Source organism: Staurois parvus, unplaced genomic scaffold (genome assembly GCF_062004578.1).
Source record: "Staurois parvus isolate SC_StPar_1 unplaced genomic scaffold, SC_StPar_1.0 ptg000175l, whole genome shotgun sequence".
In the NCBI taxonomy this organism is placed as follows: domain Eukaryota; kingdom Metazoa; phylum Chordata; class Amphibia; order Anura; family Ranidae; genus Staurois; species Staurois parvus.
The window spans coordinates 2,172,030-2,190,556 of record NW_028317971.1 but is presented as its reverse complement, the minus strand read 5'-3'; the positions used below and the strand labels follow the sequence as shown (position 1 = coordinate 2,190,556).

At 42.2% G+C, this 18,527-nt stretch overlaps 1 protein-coding gene across 1 annotated transcript in view; it reads left to right on the top strand.

Moving 5' to 3' along the window:
* LOC149462378 (uncharacterized) overlaps positions 1 to 18,527 on the top strand; it is a 140,944-nt gene that overhangs the window by 60,201 nt on the left and 62,216 nt on the right. Inside the window, exons 6-8 of the mRNA XM_089677007.1 lie at positions 916 to 1,190; positions 4,151 to 4,216; positions 6,553 to 6,715. Of these exons, the coding sequence (XP_089533133.1) occupies positions 916 to 1,190; positions 4,151 to 4,216; positions 6,553 to 6,715 (504 nt within the window). The remainder of the gene's footprint in view (positions 1 to 915; positions 1,191 to 4,150; positions 4,217 to 6,552; positions 6,716 to 18,527) is intronic.

The window sequence follows — 18,527 nt, the reverse complement described above, 5'->3', positions numbered from 1 at the left end:
ACCCAGTACTTTAACCCTTTCACCTCTCTCTGATACCTTTTTGCTGTGTTATGGTTCTTTGTATATTTATATATATATCTTGGTTACATCTTTGTTCTGTAAATATTTTTATTGCTCCTGTTTGACCTTTTAGTAATAAATCTTTCTTTCTGAAAGTGTTGAACTGTTTCTATAGCTCTGTATTGCAACTCACGAATTCCTGCCTCTAAAGAGACGCTACTGTGGTTGTTTAAACCTCTGTATAACCGGCCTGCGGACCTTTTTATACAGACGATTATCTCCATCATTATAGTGTTATAGCTGATAACGCCGAGTTCCCTCTTTCTCTGTACAAAAAGGAGGTGGTGGCAGTGTGAAGGGTTGATTGCGTAATTAACCTGACCCAGTAACAATCGCTCAGGCTGCCGGTTCATCGATCTGTATCTATTAGCTGGAAAATCATTGTGCAGGGTGCAGCTAAGTGTTGCATTGTTATGCACGTCACATTGGGGTTTTAGATCGGCTAGCCCTTCGTCACGAGTTTGGGTGAGAAGGTCTGGGGTCTGACGCCGTGATCGTGACAGCATCCTATGTATTTTTCCTGATGAGCACTGTCATTAAAGTGGTTATAATTAGTAGACATGAAATATGAACAGAGCATATCCCTCTCTGCTGCTTTGTTCCTCTGTCTGCATGAGTCACATCTGATTTGTTTTCCTGACATTAAAAAAAAAAATGGTGACGTGAGTGATCTCCAGCACACTGTCTGTGATTGACAGCCAACCTTCCCTGCTTAAAAAAACTTTTGGCTATAAATACGTTTAAAATATTTTAGTTGTTGACTGACCTAAATGTTTACACTAACCAAATCGTACTTTCTGGACATGAATATTTGAGTAATTAAAATATATACTTTATTTTCTTTTTATTTGGTAGGGAAACCCATTGGCTCTTGATAGCAGATACACTCCGTCACTCAAACAACATACATCTATATGTATCTTGGATAACGGCATAATAAAAGAGGCTCTGGATATTGAATTCTCTCCAGTTTATCGTTCGTTACTGAGACAATCCATGGATGCTGTTCAAGGAAAAGACTACAGAAAAGAAAGGCTGCAGGATAATATCAAGAAAAATGTTATTCTAAAACTAAAGAATAAACAAGATGCAGTAGAAAGTATTATCCATCTTCTTCACAAGAGAATACTGTAAGCAGCTCAGTTTGTACAAGCCATATAAATTTATGCCTACATTATTCTAAAACGGAACAATGGCATAAGATGGGAATGGGCATTAGAAAACAGAAATCAGATTACTATTCTAATTTTTTCTGACACCGACATAGACAAACTAGTTTATATTCTACCAGCATAATTACACTATAAGGCTTTGTAATATTTCACGTAGCAGGAATGAGCGTTCCCGCTTGTAATTATCTTTGCGTGATTAACACACGTTTCTGCGTGTCGCTCATAGGGTAGCTTGTTCACTGGAAAGGGTTGCCCTATGCACATTTGTCATGGTAAAGAAGCTCAGGGACCAAATTTTGGCCCTGAGCCACGTGCATTTTTTGCAAGCACATTTTGTCATGCAACAATTGCTGCAAAATCACACCGTGTTTGGGATGCTATTAGGATTGAATGCATTGCTCATTTTGACGTGATTTTTGTGCTATTTGGAATTGCAAGCAGAATAGCTTCAATTCTGCCTGCGATTTCAAATTGCTAAGTGTGAATGGGGCTTTACTTGCAGCACTTCAAACAGCTAGCTTTTTGCCAAATATTTCCAACTCAACCTAAAGCCTTTTTGCTGGCTTTTCTAGCCCTATATTTTTATTCTTGTTGAAAACAATCAACAAGCAAAGCTTTTTTTAGCATCAAGGTTCTAAATAATAAATGTGAACCTCCATGTCATTTTGGTGATATGGCTGTTGTTCATATCATGCATGCAAATATTTCAGTGGAAATACAGTAAGCCTAGGTTCACACTATAAATTGTATATGAATCACAGAAGAACCACACTGCATTCCTTTACAATTCACATGCGTTTCAGTGTAGTGCGATTTGAGTGCAGTAATTTTGAATAAGCTGAAATTTCACTGCATCCACACCAAAGTTGTGCATGGATTTTGGGAAAGCACTGCAACCGGGTCGTTTTGTACCATGTGATCCGGTACAGGCAAACACACTTCGTTTGAGACCTGCATTTGGAGTGTCATTAGGATTGCTCTGACACCCGCTGCAGATCATAAAGGAAGTGCGATTTGAATGCGGTGTGGGAAACTCACATGGATCGCGGGTTTCCCCACCGCATTCTAGTGTGAACTAAATTAGAATATCTGCCAGTAGGCTCATTTTTTTCAGTGTTTCTGGATTTATAGTTGAAAAAGATGTATTAAATATTTTGGTCAGTAAAATAAAACTGTTATAGACATAAGTAAAAACATACCAAACTACATTTTAAAATGAATGAATATTTCAAAATATTGTAAAATAACATTGCTGAGAAATATATTTTTCTTTAAAGCGGTTCAAAAGGCTGAAGGTTTAGTACATTGCATTCTTTGCATTAATGTAGTAAAAAATCTGAGTGCAGTTCCCCCTGCCCCCCTTTATACTTAACTGTGCCCAATCTCAATTCAGCACTGTGCATGAGAGCACTAGCTCTCTTTGCTCTCTCCCTCCTCATAGGCTCAGAGACAGCAATGGCTCCCACTGCTGTCAATCACAGCTAATGAGGAGGGAGCGGGGAGGCCAAACCATGTGCAAGTGGGGGATTGGGAGTGAGCCCACACACCAAGTGCCACCATAGCAAGTGTCTTGCTATGGTGGGCACTCAGCGGGGGGAGTCAAGAGTACCAGCAGGGGACCCAAGAAGAGGAGGAGGATCAGGTTTGCTTTGTGCAGAACCATTGGAAATAGCTGGTAAGTATGATATGTTTGTTATTAAAATAAAATGGGATTTACAATCAGTATAAAGGTGAGTTCAATGCTGGGGATCTACAGGTACATTTTTATTTACAAAACATGTTAAAGTGATTGTAAACTTTCACTTTTTTCAATAAAATAACAAACATGTTACACTTACCTGCACTATGCAATGGTTTTGCATAAAGCAGCCCCAATCCTTCTCTGCTAGGGTCCCCTATCAGGTCAGGTCGGCTTGTTCCTGAGCTGGGCATTTTGCATCTATGCAGAGAATGCATTAAAGTAAAAAACCTTTTACCTTTACAACCATCTTAATGTTTACCTGTCATAGGAGAAATAGACGTTGTCCAATTTCAGCTGATATGCTGACGTACTACTGGCTTCAATATTTTGAGTCACTGACCAGGCAAAAATAAGCAGATCAAGAAACTCAGAAGCTTTATTTGAGTACTTATCAGCATTACTGGCTGAAGCAAGAGGACCAGCATTACATTTATGGAGGGAGATGTCAGCTATGGAAACTTCTATGTATGTACTGTATCTGTACTGTAAGACTAAACAAGACATAACCTCATGTGCAGTACATTGAAACTAGTGAGCCAGCATGAAAGTGACTGTCAGCATATAGTTAAATTGCTTAGTAGCATGAGATAAAAATCACGCAGGTATATTAAAATGATTGTAAACCCTTACATATACCGATTGAAGTGACTCGCAAAGTGAGTCACTTTGGGTGATACACAGAAATGAAAAAATCCTCCTACATAAGTTGTACCTGGTTATCTGCTTCTTCTCTTATCTATATCAGTCCAAAGTTCAGAATTTATACAGCTTGTCCGAAATTCAGCAGACAGTGGTCAGGGAGCTGAAGTTACACTCTGAAGAGCTCACTGAAGTGAGCAGAGAGCTGGTTGGAGGATGGGGGAGACGCCCCCCTTCACACAGCACACAGGAACAGACCTGAGGCTGTCATTCACAGGCTGTGTGCTGGAGCTCCCTCCCATGTTACATTTTTTATCTTGGTGTCAGGAAAACCTCTCAGAAGTTACTCATGCTGATAGCAGAGTAACACGGCAGCAGACAGAAATGACTTAGCGCTCTGGGTTGAGACCAGTCCACGCTATAGAGGGATATGCTTTGTTCATTTTTCATGTCATAGGTTAGCCATTTTAATTCTAAATGTTGGATAGTTATTATGCAGGCGTAATTAATTTATGTGTGTGTTATTTATATTATACAGAGATCTGCAGGAAGAGTTAAAGGAATTTGAAGATAATCTCAGTGGGGAGATGGAAAACTGTAGTAGGTAATGTGTTTTAGACACCTCCACAACCCAAGATTTTTTACCAAGCACAAGGACAAAGCTTTTATACCAATTTTAATTAGGAGTTACAAATATGCTGGATATACAATTATAAATCGCAGGTTCAAACAAGCCATCTGGCTTGTTAGCTTCAAATATGCATGGCCTCTCACTTTTATGTCCCCTTTTAACTTGCTATAAAACATATGGACATATTTGTGTCACATGTTTTGCGGGCCTTTGTTGCACATAAGTATACTTGCCTTGATGGCAGGCAAGCAAAACCACTGGTGCAGATACTAAATGCATGCTCTATACAAGAACAGCAGACAGATGGATCAAATAAATTCACTGAAAATAAAAAAAACAAAGTAAGTGTGAAAAAGTAAAGCGCACACTTCTTAAGCCCTGAATTTGAAATCACTCACTTGCAATATAAAAATGTATGCATGAAAATATCAAAACCGAAATCACATATAAGTTTAGAACTTGTGCTTTTTTTTTTTTTTTTTTTGTACACTGGAACAGTTCTTCATTGTAGCACCATCTGCTATCCTTACATTTAACAGCAGGAGTACATTATCCCAAATGGATTTTATTTTTGAACAGAACTTACGACTTTCCTTGGAAGATGCTAAATACCAGGTTGACATAAATTGTTTTCAGCTGCATAAGAGTATATTTACCAATAAGCTAAATATAACTACTTATAATTCATGTTGACTGTTTGCCACAGCTGGGCTAAAATGCTAATCAAAACTATGCCTTAGTGGGCACTACCCCTTTGCTCATAATACCAACAAGAATCTTCCGATTTTCTAAAATAAGAAAAATACTACACCCTCTGGACAAACAATGGGTAGTTAAGCTTAGCTCAGCCTTTCAAAGATCTAAAAATCAAGACCGTGCTGCAAAAAAGACACCTTTAGGCTCGTTCACACTAGAACGTGGTGCGAGAAACTTGTGTTCCATGCGTGTTTCCCGAACTACATTCAAAATGCACTGCAGTTGTGATTTGTAGAGGATGTCAATGTTAAGTTAACAACACCCCAGTCGCAGGTCGCAAACACAGTGCTCTTGCCTGCACCAGATTGCAAGGTACAGAACAGGGGTGGACTGACCATTTGAAAACTGGGGCACTGCCCAAGGGCCCGGGGTCAGTAGGGGGCCCCATGTGATGCCCATGGTATCTTTTTCATAGGCTTTTTTTAGTTTGGGCAAGGACACAGGGGCCCCATGATCCCCCTCTGCCCGGGGGCCCCATGAGTTATCAGTCCACCCCTGGTACAGAAGTACCTTTCAATCTGGTTTCAGTGCATTTCAAAAAGTAGTGCATGCACTACTTTTGGTGCAATGCAGTGCAATCTGAGCCCATACAAAATGAATGGGTTCAAATTGAACCACATGGGAATTGCACAGGAACATGCAGCACATCCCTGTGCGATTCCTAGTGTGAACTGGCCCTTAGGAAGTATTTGTGCAGTAAATAGTCTTGGCATCAATGGCAGTTTGCTAAGCACATGCCTTAAACAAGAAAAGCATGGGGATTTTTGTGCACTGATGTTCCATTAACTAGAGATTTATTAAAAAATGTTACCCGAACATTTCACATTCCCGATATATGTCTGTTGTATCATGTACTTGTGCTAAAAAGTGTCCTGTTATTTTTGTATTTTTTCTTGTGTGAAGTACCGAGTAATTCTGCCAGTTCCCTGCTCTCCTATTTCAAATTGACCATGCTAGACATAGAAGTACATCCTTTCCAGCGTGGTTAGTTTTCTGGCTGTGCTGGGAAAACAGCCTGCCTGCCCTCCAAAGGTCAGATTTGTACTAACACGCCCATCCCCTCCCCCCCCCCCCCCCCCGGTCAGCCATTCACTGCAATCACTGGGAAGATCAGTGTTCTGCTGCTTCTCCACCCCAACCTCTCCAAGCCTCTTATGCAGTTGAGAACCGAGATTATGTAATCACTAATAAAAAAAATGTAAAAAATATTTACAATTTATATATATATATATATATATATATATATATATATACATTTATATTTTAAACTGAATGAGTTGTTTTACAAGGTAAGGGTTCACATACACTTTAGAGATTAACTTCAGGTTGTTATGAAAATGTCTAGTTTAACCTAGTTATATATTCATTAAAAACGTAATAAATGTAGCTGTGAATAAAACCAAGCATATTTCAATTTTGAAGCTGTTGGATACTTAATAGATTACTTATAGACAATAAAACCTCTGTTGTCCTAGCAAATTCATAAAATTGTTTCCTATGCACTTTGTTACTTTTGTTTGTTTAATGCCTTTATGTATTTTGTGTGTTTACAGATATATTGAGTCCATTCCACAAGAAGATTTAGACAGTATTGACCCACATAAGGTTCAGAGAGCTACAGAACAGTATTTATTCACCACGTTTTGGGAAAGGTGGGAACATGGGAAGAGGAGGCCTGGAAATATGTCCTTCATTGACGTAGCAGATTCTGAGGAGGTAGGTTTCTATTCAAGAGATCATTAAATCATAAGCAAGCTTATTGTTGGGAGTGAGTTTTCACTACAATGTAACATATGCACAGCAGACTTGACTTGTACGTTTTGGCACACAGCTATCTCCTACTGTGCAGTCCTCCAGGGATACCAAGTCAAGGATATTGTCACTGCTGTGTCCCCCGCCATTATCTCTGCTGTCGCTTCTTTGAAGTCCTGTGGCACTCCTATTTAGCCATATGACATTTTCTCAGCACCTGGCTTTATTCTCTGCAGAAAACAAAAAGACATCAGAAGCTGTGGATACTTTTTTTGGCAAAAAAATGGTTAGCACAGTGGCTAAATGTTTAGCACTTCCACCTGGCAGTACTAGGGTCGTTGGTTCGAATCCCAGCCACGGCACCTCCTGCCTGGAGTTTGCATGTTCTCCCTGTGCCTGCGTGGGTTTCCTCCGGGTACTCCGGTTTCCTCCCACACTCCAAAGACATGCTGGTAGGTTAATTGGATCCTGTTTAAATTGGCCCTTGCATATGTGAGTTAGGGACCCTAGATTGTACGCCCCTTGAGGGTTAGGGACTGATGTGAATGTACAATATATATGTAAAGCGCTGCGTAAATTGACGGCGCTATATAAGTACCTGAAATAAATAAATAAAAATTAACTGTTCATTAAGGGACACAGGAACAGTAGAATTCAGGACCATTGGGTTATACTGCTGCCTTTAGGAAGATTTGGACATTGGCCTCCAGTTTCTATGGTAGTGAGCCCTTGTAGAAAACCAACTTGGGGGTTCCTAAAGACATGGAGCCTAAGACCCTGCCTGCTTCTTCACCAGGGCCCCTAGTGGTGGGGATAGATTTGCAACAGACTGGAACCAGGTTGCAGCTCCCAGGTATGCCCGGTTGACAATGCAGAGACTATTGGCGTGTGCATAGTACAGATGGCAGGAGGCAGAAAATGATCTGGGAAATTAGCACAGAGCACAGAAGCCAGTAGCACATATGAATGGAATCACAGGTCTAGCTGAACCACTGCAGCAAAGAGGTAAGACTTTCACAAACAGGGAACTGCAGGCTAAACCTTAACAACTGGCAAACAAAAAATAACATCGGCCAGCACAACCCAAACTCCTCCAAAACAGACTGAACCCCCAGCACAGACCGGCCTCCCCAGTACAGACCCCACTGCACAGCTAACCCCCCCCCCCCCCCAGCACAAATCCCTAAGCATAACTGATCACTCCCCCCCCCCCACAGATCCTTCAGTATTGACTGACCCTCCTAATATTCTTAAATCCCCCCCACCCCTTAGTGCACACCCCCAATACAGACACCCCTTCCCCAGTACAGATTACTCAGTAGAGAACCACCACTCAGTACAGACACCACTAGCCATCCACCCTGGGTACAAAACTCTGAGAACAGAAATCCCAAGTACAGGTTCCTCAGTACAGAACCCCCTCCTGTACAGCAGTACAAATTCCTTAGTACAGAAACCCTCACCCCCAGTACAGACACCCCTTACAACACCTCCCCCAGGGTAAAGAACCCTAAGAACAGATACTCCCTCCAAGTACAGATTCCTCAGTACAGAACCCCCTCTTACAAATAATCCCTTCCCCCCCCCAGGGCACAGAACTGTAAGAACTGACCCCACCAAGTACAGATCCCTCTGTACAGAACCCTCCCAGTACAAACACCCCCCTGCCCCCCTCAGGGTACTGAACACCTCCTCCCTTACACTCACTCACATACAGCGGGAGGAGCTCAGAGCAGCAATGTTCTGGTGTTCCTGGGTGGGATTAAAGAGGAGGAGGCTGATGTGAATCACTCAGTTGCAAGCTGCAAGTGTATAGTGTAGTGGAGGCAGTCACGGCCCGCACTAGCACAACTGAGATCTAAGTTGATTGGCTGTGGTACCCTCAAAATGTATGTACCCGGTGCTGGCCACCCCCCCCCCCCAGGTACATCACTGTTCTGATGTGTTTTACTTTGCCATTGTACCACAACATGTCAGATCCTAATCAGGTCTTACCCGTTCACAGTCCTCTAGCAGCTCTGGGATGGCTTGCAGCATTCCTCCCAATGAGCCTGATGTTGACAGCTTGAATCGTTGTCCCCTGCTTGAGTCCAGTCAATCCTTAGTCTTCCCTAGCTCTTTGGGTGTGGCTTCCTGCCCCGCTCTATTCAGAGGGGTGTTTTCTTCAGCTATGCAGGATTTCTTGACCAAAATCTCTGCCGTGATAGGATAGATGACTTACAAAACAGGGCCACAAGTGTACAGCTACACCCTCTTCTCCTGTGCCTGAGGAGCCTCAGTCTGCTGACTACTGACTCCTTTGTTTAACCGCTAGCCTACAGGGCACTTATACCCCTTCCTGCCCAGGCCAATTTCCAGCTTTCAGCGCTGTTGCACTTTGAATGACAATTGCACGGTCATACAACACTGTACTCATATGAAATTTTTATCATTGTTTTGTGACAGAGCTTTCTTTTGGTGGTATTTAATCACCTCTGGGTTTTTTATTTTTTTCTTAAACAAACCAAAAACCACTGAAAATTTTGGAAAAAAAAGTTTTTTCTTAGTTTTTGTTATAAAATTTTGTAAATAAGTGATATTTTTCCTTCACTGATATGCGCTAATGAGGCTGCAGTGGTGGGCACTGATAGGCTGCACTGATGAGGAGGCACTGGTAGGTGGCAATGATGGGCATTGACAGGCATCACTGATGGGCACTGATAGGCAGCACTGACTGGCACTGATAGACGGCACTGACTGGCACTGTTAGGCGACACTGACTGGCACTGTTAGGCGGCACTGACTGGCACTGTTAGGCGGCACTGACACGGCACTGCTAGGAAGCACTGATGCGCACTGACAGGCAGCACTGACTGGCACTGATACGTGGCACTGATTGGCAGCACTGATAGGTGGCACTGATTGGCATTGATAGGTGGCACTGATGGGTGACACTGAAAGGCAGCTCAGATGGCCACTGATATGTGGCATTAATGTGCACTGGTAGGCGCTGATATGTGGCATTGATGTGGCACTGATGGGCACTGGCACGAGGCACTGATCAGCACTGACACAAGGCATTGATGGACACTGACAGGTGGCACTGCTGGGGCTACACTGATCATCAGGGCACACTGATCATCAGTGCCCTGATGACCAGTGTACATGTCCCCTCCGCGGAAAGCCGATTACCAGCTCTCCTTTCCTCTTGAGCTGTCAGCGTGACAGCTTGAGAGGAGAGAAATGCCAATAACCGGCATTTCCCTATTTACATGTGATCAGTTGTGATTGGACACAGCTGATCACATGACCGAGCCGACATCTTCAGCTCTTTCCATGATCAGTGATCCGCTGTGTGCTCTGCGTGCTCCCCGAGCCGCGCATGCACAGTGAGAATGGGAGGATATCATATGACGTCCACCCAGAACAAAAGAACCACCGTGCGCCCGTCATTGGACTATATGGTGGGTGGGAGGTGGTTAAAGATACCATTTCAGTTCCTATGGACACGAGGAGTGCATATTTAAAACTGGATGATCATCAGAAACTATAAACAACCCTTCAGCGCTCACACAGATGATGGAACATAAATAGGAAAATAAGTGGAATATAAAATGAAACAAAATTAAAATGGAATTAAAAGGAAAGGGAATAAAACCCATTCCAAGGAATAATGGATGGGGGACAGGATTCCGGGCGAAATCGGTGTTCAGGATGCAGCAGTCAGCAGATCCATCCGATGGATGTGCAGAATGAGAGGGGAAATGGACAGAGGAGACTGAAGAACCACATGAGCGGACCGGCAGCTCCTCGCCAAGGATGGAGGGATCCCACAGAAGTATGCAAAGGAACAACAAGCAGGGCACCAGGTCAGCGTGGATAAAAACAGTAGTACTTTATTTAAAAGACATTTCCATCTAAAACTTCCTCGGCATGTGTGGCAGATAAGAACACTGGAGTCAGGGGCATCAGAAGAGCGGATTCGATGATCTGCGCATGGCCCGGGGAGACTTTTCTCTTGACAAAGGAGGCGGAGCTTCTGAAACACATTGTAGCCCGCCCCTCTTTCCATTCACAGCACCTGTCACTTCTCCCTACCACCTGCGGGAAGGCACACAGAGATTCCGTTTATCCACTGCAGCGGGTCTCTACCCCGGCCATGCACAGATCATCAAATCTGCTCTTCTGATGCCCCTGGCTCTGGTGTTCCTACCTGCCACACACTACGAGGGAGTTTTAGATGTAAGTGTCTTTTAAATAAAGTATTACTGTTTTTAACCACGCTGACCTGGTGCCTTGCCTAGAACAAAACTATGTGGGATTCTCCATTAATTCCAGAGGTCTTTAAATAGGCTACTGCAGCAATAGCTTAAACTGATGCATCGGAGAAAATATGAATCTCTCTATGGTCAGCAGTTGAAATGGAAACTGGAACATAGCAACGTGAAATCTGAAGTTTTTCTAATGACCTCAAAGAACATCTCCACCTTTCTCACTTGTGTTGTTTCTCACTGGGTAAAGGAGTATCCCAGTCTATGTTCTCAGCAGATGACTGTCTTAGCAGGCTTTTACCTTGAATGGTATCTGGAGCGATGAAACCCAGTGGATCATAGATGCTGTTCACCACCGACAAGACTCCTCTCTTAGTGAAGGGTTTATCACAAGTTGACACTTGGAAGGTGAATGTGTCTTTTTTGATGTTCCACAGCAAACCCAAACTTCGTTATATGGGAGGCACATCTGTACCTAATCAAGGTTTTTTTAGACTAGTGGCATAGTCCCCAGAAGGAAAGGCATTCATAAGTTCCTGTCTGTTAGATATAATCTTGTGAAGTCTAAGGTTTGCTACAGATTGCATTTCCTTTGTTCTGGTGAGAAGATTGATTGCTTCTTTAGCAGATGGAAATGATTTGAGTGCGTAGTCAACATAGAAGTTTCTTTCAATGAATTGGTGGGCATCAAATTCATATTCCTTTTTTCCAACCTGAGCCCTTCTCCGTAGCCCGTAAGTTGCCACTGCAGGCAAAGGACTGTTCCCGAAGACGTACCTTCATCCGATAATATATCACTTCCTTGTTGATGTCATTGTCCTTGTGCCATAGAAACCTGAGGTTGTCTCTGTTGTCTTCTTTGACAAAAAAGCAGTGAAACATTTGTTGAATGTCGGTCATTACTGCTATGGGCTCCTGTCTGAAGTGGATCAGGACTCCTATTAGACTGTTGTTCAAGTTGGGTCCATATTGTTAAGAGAAACACCTTCATGCTGAGCGCTGGAATCAAAGACAACTCTGATTTGGTCTGGTTTGCGTGGGTGATACACGCCATAGGATGGAAGTTACCAGCATTCTTCTCCCTCCTTTAGTGGGGGTGCTGGCTCTGCATGATCTCTGTCAAATCTATTTTGCATAAAGTCCACAAAGTGCCTTTGCATCTCTGGTTTCCTTCTTAAGTTGCACTTTAAGGAGGAGAATCTATTGATGGCCTGCTGCAAGTTGTTGGGCAATCTCTCTCTTGGGAGATGAAAAGGTATGGGTGTTACCCAGTTATTGGAGTTGTCTTGAAAGAACTCATTGTCCATTACTCTGATAAATTTATTTGTCTTCCATTGAAGGAGCCAGTATATCATTCATCTTCACTGGTTGTATTAAACACTGTAGAGACGAGGTCATCGTCATAGGGAAAGAAAGGGCTTGTGTTACCTGAGACACTATGTCGCAATTTGCAGCTGGCTATCTTCTCTATCACCCAGTAGTGATGCGGACATGGCTCAAAGTAAGTGTTTCGGCCATTTGGCAGAACATTTGTCTTTAATGCTGAAACGTTGGTAGGTCTCTTCATTCTGCCTATACAGACGTTGCCTCTGATGACCCAACCTAGATCTGTGCACTGGGCAAATGGGGCATCTGGGGCTCCACTGACTTGTCTGTGTACCTTGTGAACCCTTAGAATGTCTCTTCCTAACAGAAAAAGATCTGAGCATCTTTGTCAAGTGGTGGTATCTCACTTGCTATTACTTTCAGGTGAGGGTGATGGAAGGCAGCAGCTGGTGTAGGGATTTCTTCCCAGGTAGCAGGTATCTGATTGCACTCAACAAGTGTAGGTAGGAGTAATTGCAGGTTACATTTGAAAAGAGATACCATGAGTCCACAAGCCCTTCTTCCAAAAACCTCTGTACTTCCACTACAAGTACCCAAGGTGTAAGGATGAGCTTCACCCTTTATTTAAAATTGATCAAACAGTTCGGATCTTGCAAGTGATCTATTGCTCTGATCATCTAAGATCACATACACCTTTAGAGTCTTTTCTGGTTGATTTTTGTGGTATATATTCACCAGGCATACCTTAGCACACGACTTATCACAGCAGTCTTCCTCACAAACTTCAGTGCAGGATGAAGAAATTATGGTGGAATCAGGCACTTGATCTGTATTCTCCCCGCCTTGCCTTGACCTGGGAGGAGAGTTAACAGGTTGTACAGAGCTGGGCTCAAGTGGATGGAGGTCTTGCACATGTTCTTCTGAGGCACACTCTATGCACTTGATGGACATATTATAGTCCTTAGCAAAATGTTTGGCAGAAGCACAACACTTGAAACATACCCGAATGTCTTTAAAAGCTCCTTTCACTCTTCAAGAGGCCTTTTCCTAAAACTTATACATTTTTTTGAGGGAGTGTGGCTTCTTGTGAATGAGACACTCTTGGTTAGGGATTTCAATCTTCCTACTTTGTTTATTTGCAGCTACAAATATGGTGGGAGTGGAGAGGATGTCAGTCTTTCTCACGTATACTGGGCCTCTACGGTTCCTATAGTTAGCCTGAAAACTGATAATCTTAGGAAAGGATGAAGAGAGACTGTACTCATCGTAGGAAAAACTGGGGTCGTTCTTGGTCTCTGCAATGATCCTGATGAATTTTCAGAAGAAAGAGAATGGAGGGAAGGAAACGTTCTGTTTTTGTATAATGACCCTAGTCCGGACCATTATTCTTGCAAACCATACTGGAGCTTCGAGACGATTGGGTTTACCCCTCTGGCAGTTTCCAGGTAACTGAGTCCAGGTAGTTTTGGGTCTGCCTTGGCTAGCTGAAGCTCAAGGAAAAGGTCACTCAGTCTCTGGAACTCCTTGTTGTCCTTACCAGATATCTTTGTGAAAGTTTCCAGACGCACAAACAGAACATTTTTTATAGCTTCTGGACTGCCATAACTTTGCTCTAATCGATCCCATGCAGCTGTGAGGCCTGCTGTAGGATTGTCCATGAAAACTGGTCTTAATGGCTTAACACATGCAGCAGATAAAGGACCAAGCCATCTGATCAGCAGATCCAATTCTTCAGCAGCTATAATACCAAGATCATTGATTGCAGTTCTGAAAGCACATTTCCAACTTCTGTAGTTTTCAGGTTGGTCATCAAAACTTGTAAGACCAGTATTTGTGAGCTCTCTGCAAAATATGTACCTCACAAACTTTGCTGTCTCAGTTGTCTCCGACTTTATGCAAGATGTTTTGGCTGAACGGTGCTGATTGCGCTGTCTTTGACATCGCTGTTATAAGACACAGGGAAATATGGTGCAGCAGATGCATTCAGGAGAGTTTCTTGCTTGAAGTCAGTTACTCCAATGATACGTTTCTTTGAGGCTGTACTGATGACAGGAGATTAATGACTTGCTTGCAGCTTTCTCTGATGCTCTGTGAAGGAATGTTAGTTAGATAGGCAGGAAAAGTGTTGGAGCAATTTTGCATGCGGGAAGTTGCTGGAACCTCTTTAACTTGATGCCGAAAAGACGTCTCTATGTTGTCAGGAGCATTGGATACGATAGAGTGTGCACTGCAGTGGCTTATAACCTAGTCTGTAGTGAGTTTGAGGGGATCTTCCATATCCACCATGTTTAGGTTAATGCTGTCTCTCACTTGCACCTCCATCTGCACTGATAGCTTGTTCTAGGACTCTTAGTTCTGCCATAGTTGTTTACACTGTTCATTTAAGATGTCTATTGCTGCTCTTTAGCGTGATGACTGAGTTTCCAAATCTGCTCTCTTTTTTGCATATGCAGCCCGCACCTTGCTGACTTCCACTTCAGTACAGGCACTAATAAGTCACTCACTGAGTGTAGAGCGTTTGAACTATGGGATTTAGAGGACTTTTTATAATGTCTTGTAGAATTGGATCTGTGAGATGCAGTGTCTTGTTGAAGCTTTATCTTTGCTTCTGCCTTTAATTTGGTTTGCTAGATAAAACTGTCTCTTTCTAGATTAAGAACCTGGAAGCTGTTTAATACCTAATTCCGTGTTCATACTTTGTAAAACATTATTGAACTTGTTGCTGGTAAACTGGTAAGGCTCAATGAATAAACTCGCATGTTGAGGAAGTCAGATGAGGAAACTCATTTGAATGTTCCATTTAGTGGAGGATAATCATAGGTAGAAAAACGTTAATGTTGTAAACCTCATGGAAAGATGCATTCAGGAAGACAGGATACAGTGGAATGACTACCAGAGAGAGGCAGGGGAGGAGGGGTATACACAAGTACATTGAGAGAAAGAGCTCAGCTTAGGCAGAAAAAAGGCAGCTTAAAGACACAGAGCAATAATAAACAAGTGATGGTCACAGAGAAATAATAATACATCAAATAGTGTAACACAACATTTACAGTGTTGCATGGCTAGGTTATTGTAGTAAAACTATCGAGGCACTTGAAACTGAAAATGGCCTGGAAATGCATTGGTGGCACAGGGTGGTACTTAAGTGATTAAGCCTGTAGGCTTAAACAATGACATGCCAAAACTATGAAGTGCTGGAATGGGAGACAGATTATTCTTTGCGGGACCTTCATGGATCACAAAGAGAGTCAGTTTGTCTGAGAGAAGACATAGCTTAGACTTAGACATGACCAGCTCTGACTAAATCCAAGCAATGGACGGAAATCACTTTAAGAAGACTGATGGTAGGACAGGGAGATGGAAGAACAAATCACCTTAGTTAAACAAGATGCTCTGTGTCTCAAAATAAATTTGTTGTTGTAAAGAATCAGAAAGTGTTCTTTACAGGATGAGGCAGTTTACCTAGATACACCTCTAGCAGAAACACTTTATGAGATAGAGTAGACTGCTCTAATACAGTAGGTTCAAGGAAACCAGACTGAGATTCGACAGGGTCAGTAAGCTGTGCAAGTGGGTTTTTTTCCACTGAAAATGTACTGCTATACAAAAGCGGTTAGGAATTAGTTTCCACCCCAGTTAAAATGCACCAGATTTGTGAATGCTTCTTGTGCTTATAGGCATCACGCATCTGTTTCTGAGATTTGTGAGGCTTCCACCTACTTTTCTGTTTTCTGTCTGCATTTCGGGAATGCATGAACAGTTGTTCCCTTTGCCGATTTATGAGAGAAACACACTGCTCTTTAGCAGACCTGCAGGGGTGCAATTTATTAATTACTGGCACCTCCTTGCTTTGGCAAATTGTCCAAGTTTTTGTGCATGCCGTAGCACCATGCGGTTCTGTTTCTTTGGGTAGGGCAGCCCAACGCTTTCTGAAACCTGTGCTGTGCATCTTTTTCTGATGTTTCACCAATCAAATTCAAAATTTAAAGCCTGGTTTGACTTTAAATATATTGTTTCCAACATTTTAATACATAAGGCTTTCTCTATGTAAAATATAGCACAGAGGTTACAGTGGTATAGTACAAATAAGTAAGTAAAAGAGGTTCCTTATAAGTACCCATAAAAATGGAGTGGACTGTTACACTTTGCCAGTGCCTGAATGATAAGCTGAAGTCCTTAGCAGGTAAGCTATGTTCCCTGTATGCCTTTTAAGGCTTAGGTTAGGTTTACACTAGCTTGCACTATAAAACTCAACATTTTACCATGTGGACTAGTGCAGAGCCAGCCCTGTCAGCCCTGTACTGTTCATCAAACTGTTTGTTTTGTTTTTCTTTTTTTTCAACTTTATAGTGTCCCATAGTGAAACTCCATTCATGTCACTGGACAGCAGCTTGGTCGATTGCACTGCTGTACAGTTACATTGAGTGTTATCCAGTGTGGTGCATAAAAATGCAGACATGCTGAATTTTTCCACACCGCACATCACACCAGGCATTAATTGTGTGTGAACGTGTCCTTAAAGTTTAGTACTGTCCAGAGCACATGTAATTTCAAAAGACAAGATCAGAAGCATATTGCACTCTTTTCTTGTACAAGAGGGAATCCAATATTATCTTAAAGAATTCCAGGATAGGCAAAAAAAAACCATTAGTATACCCCCCTAAAAAAACACTAAACGGTTGATACATTATTGAAATTCCTTACCTTTTAGGAGAAAAATCTAACTGAATTTTCATGACCTCATCTCTGTAATTCAAAAGATAACAGCATCTGCTCTGCCTAGGAGGAGGTGTAATAGCAGAGATTACATCATATCATTTCTTCTCTCTCTCTCTGCTGTAAAAGGAAACTACGGTTCCCATCAACCACAGGGAATTGTAGTGAATGTGGGCGAGTACACTAGGCCTGCACATGTTTAATGTGTCTGAGAGTCTTGGTCCTCCCACCACTGCAAGTAGCGCTTAATTACACCACTGCTTCCTGGAGATAGAACTACAGAAGGGATGTGCCAAGACCAGTGGCTGGGAGAATAGGAGAGAATAGGAGGCATAGCAGGCACCAGTCTTATTAACAGGAAACCAAAGAGAATTAATGGTTTGATTTGAAAATTATTAGCTATTTCAGAGCAACTACTCAGTTAACCAGAAAATGGATGACATATTCAGTGAAGGTAGGAAATCAGCAACAAGGACATGTAAAGAAGTTTTTGCCTGGAGTTCTGCTTTAAAAAATACAAAGCACAATATGTACAGTACCTCCAGCATAAAAACAACAGATCTGTCATCTCAAATCACAGCTATGCCCAGGGTACCTCCACAATCAACCAGCGCACATGGCTTGAGACAACTCCTTTGCATAATACCAAACAGCACTTGTTTATTCATGAACGACCACCCAAGGGGATAACCTCCTCTTTGCCTATATGGATATAAAATCTGGGATGGTGCAGTAGTCCCACATATAACTCCAAAAGGTTCCTCTCACGTGAATTTGCTGACAAACTTATTTCTCCCAGCTAAATTCCAGAAAGTTTTTTCTCTTGCATGTTTAATGGAACTACAGGTGTTGCTACAGGTGTCCTCTATAATATTCAACAACAATCATTTGCATAGCTCACATTGCCACAATGCTATATACACATGTAGCACACCCTTGGGTGATGCTTGGCTAGATATATAGGTTCAGCTCTCACTTGAATCTGGTGACACCTCTGATTATACCCAGAACACTCTGACACTCTGAAAATATTTTTATGGGTTTTATTGAAGAAAACAAATCCTAAAAAAGAACTGGCTGATTTAACACAGGTAATGTACATAAAACACAGATACCACTTTGCATAACACAGTTAGTAAGAAATCACTCTTCATTCGCCAAAGACTCCAAAAACTGACTAGTATCACACTGAGTAGGGTGGCACATGAGATTGACGTTGACACATGAAACAATAACTGTTAATCAGGTTAAACAGCTTATTGACATTTGTTATAGCAGTACTATCTAGAGCAGAAATATCCTACCTACCCACTGGCCAGTGGGATGAAACTCAAAGTCTCTCAACACTGGGGCCCTTTAATCAGTGGAAGAGCGCTCACTCTCTGCATGAGAAAGTATTTGTAATCCAGGGATAGCAGGATAGCACAGTCTCCTTTAAGAAGAATCTTCCAGTGAACATTGCAATAGGAAAAAAACAACACTTC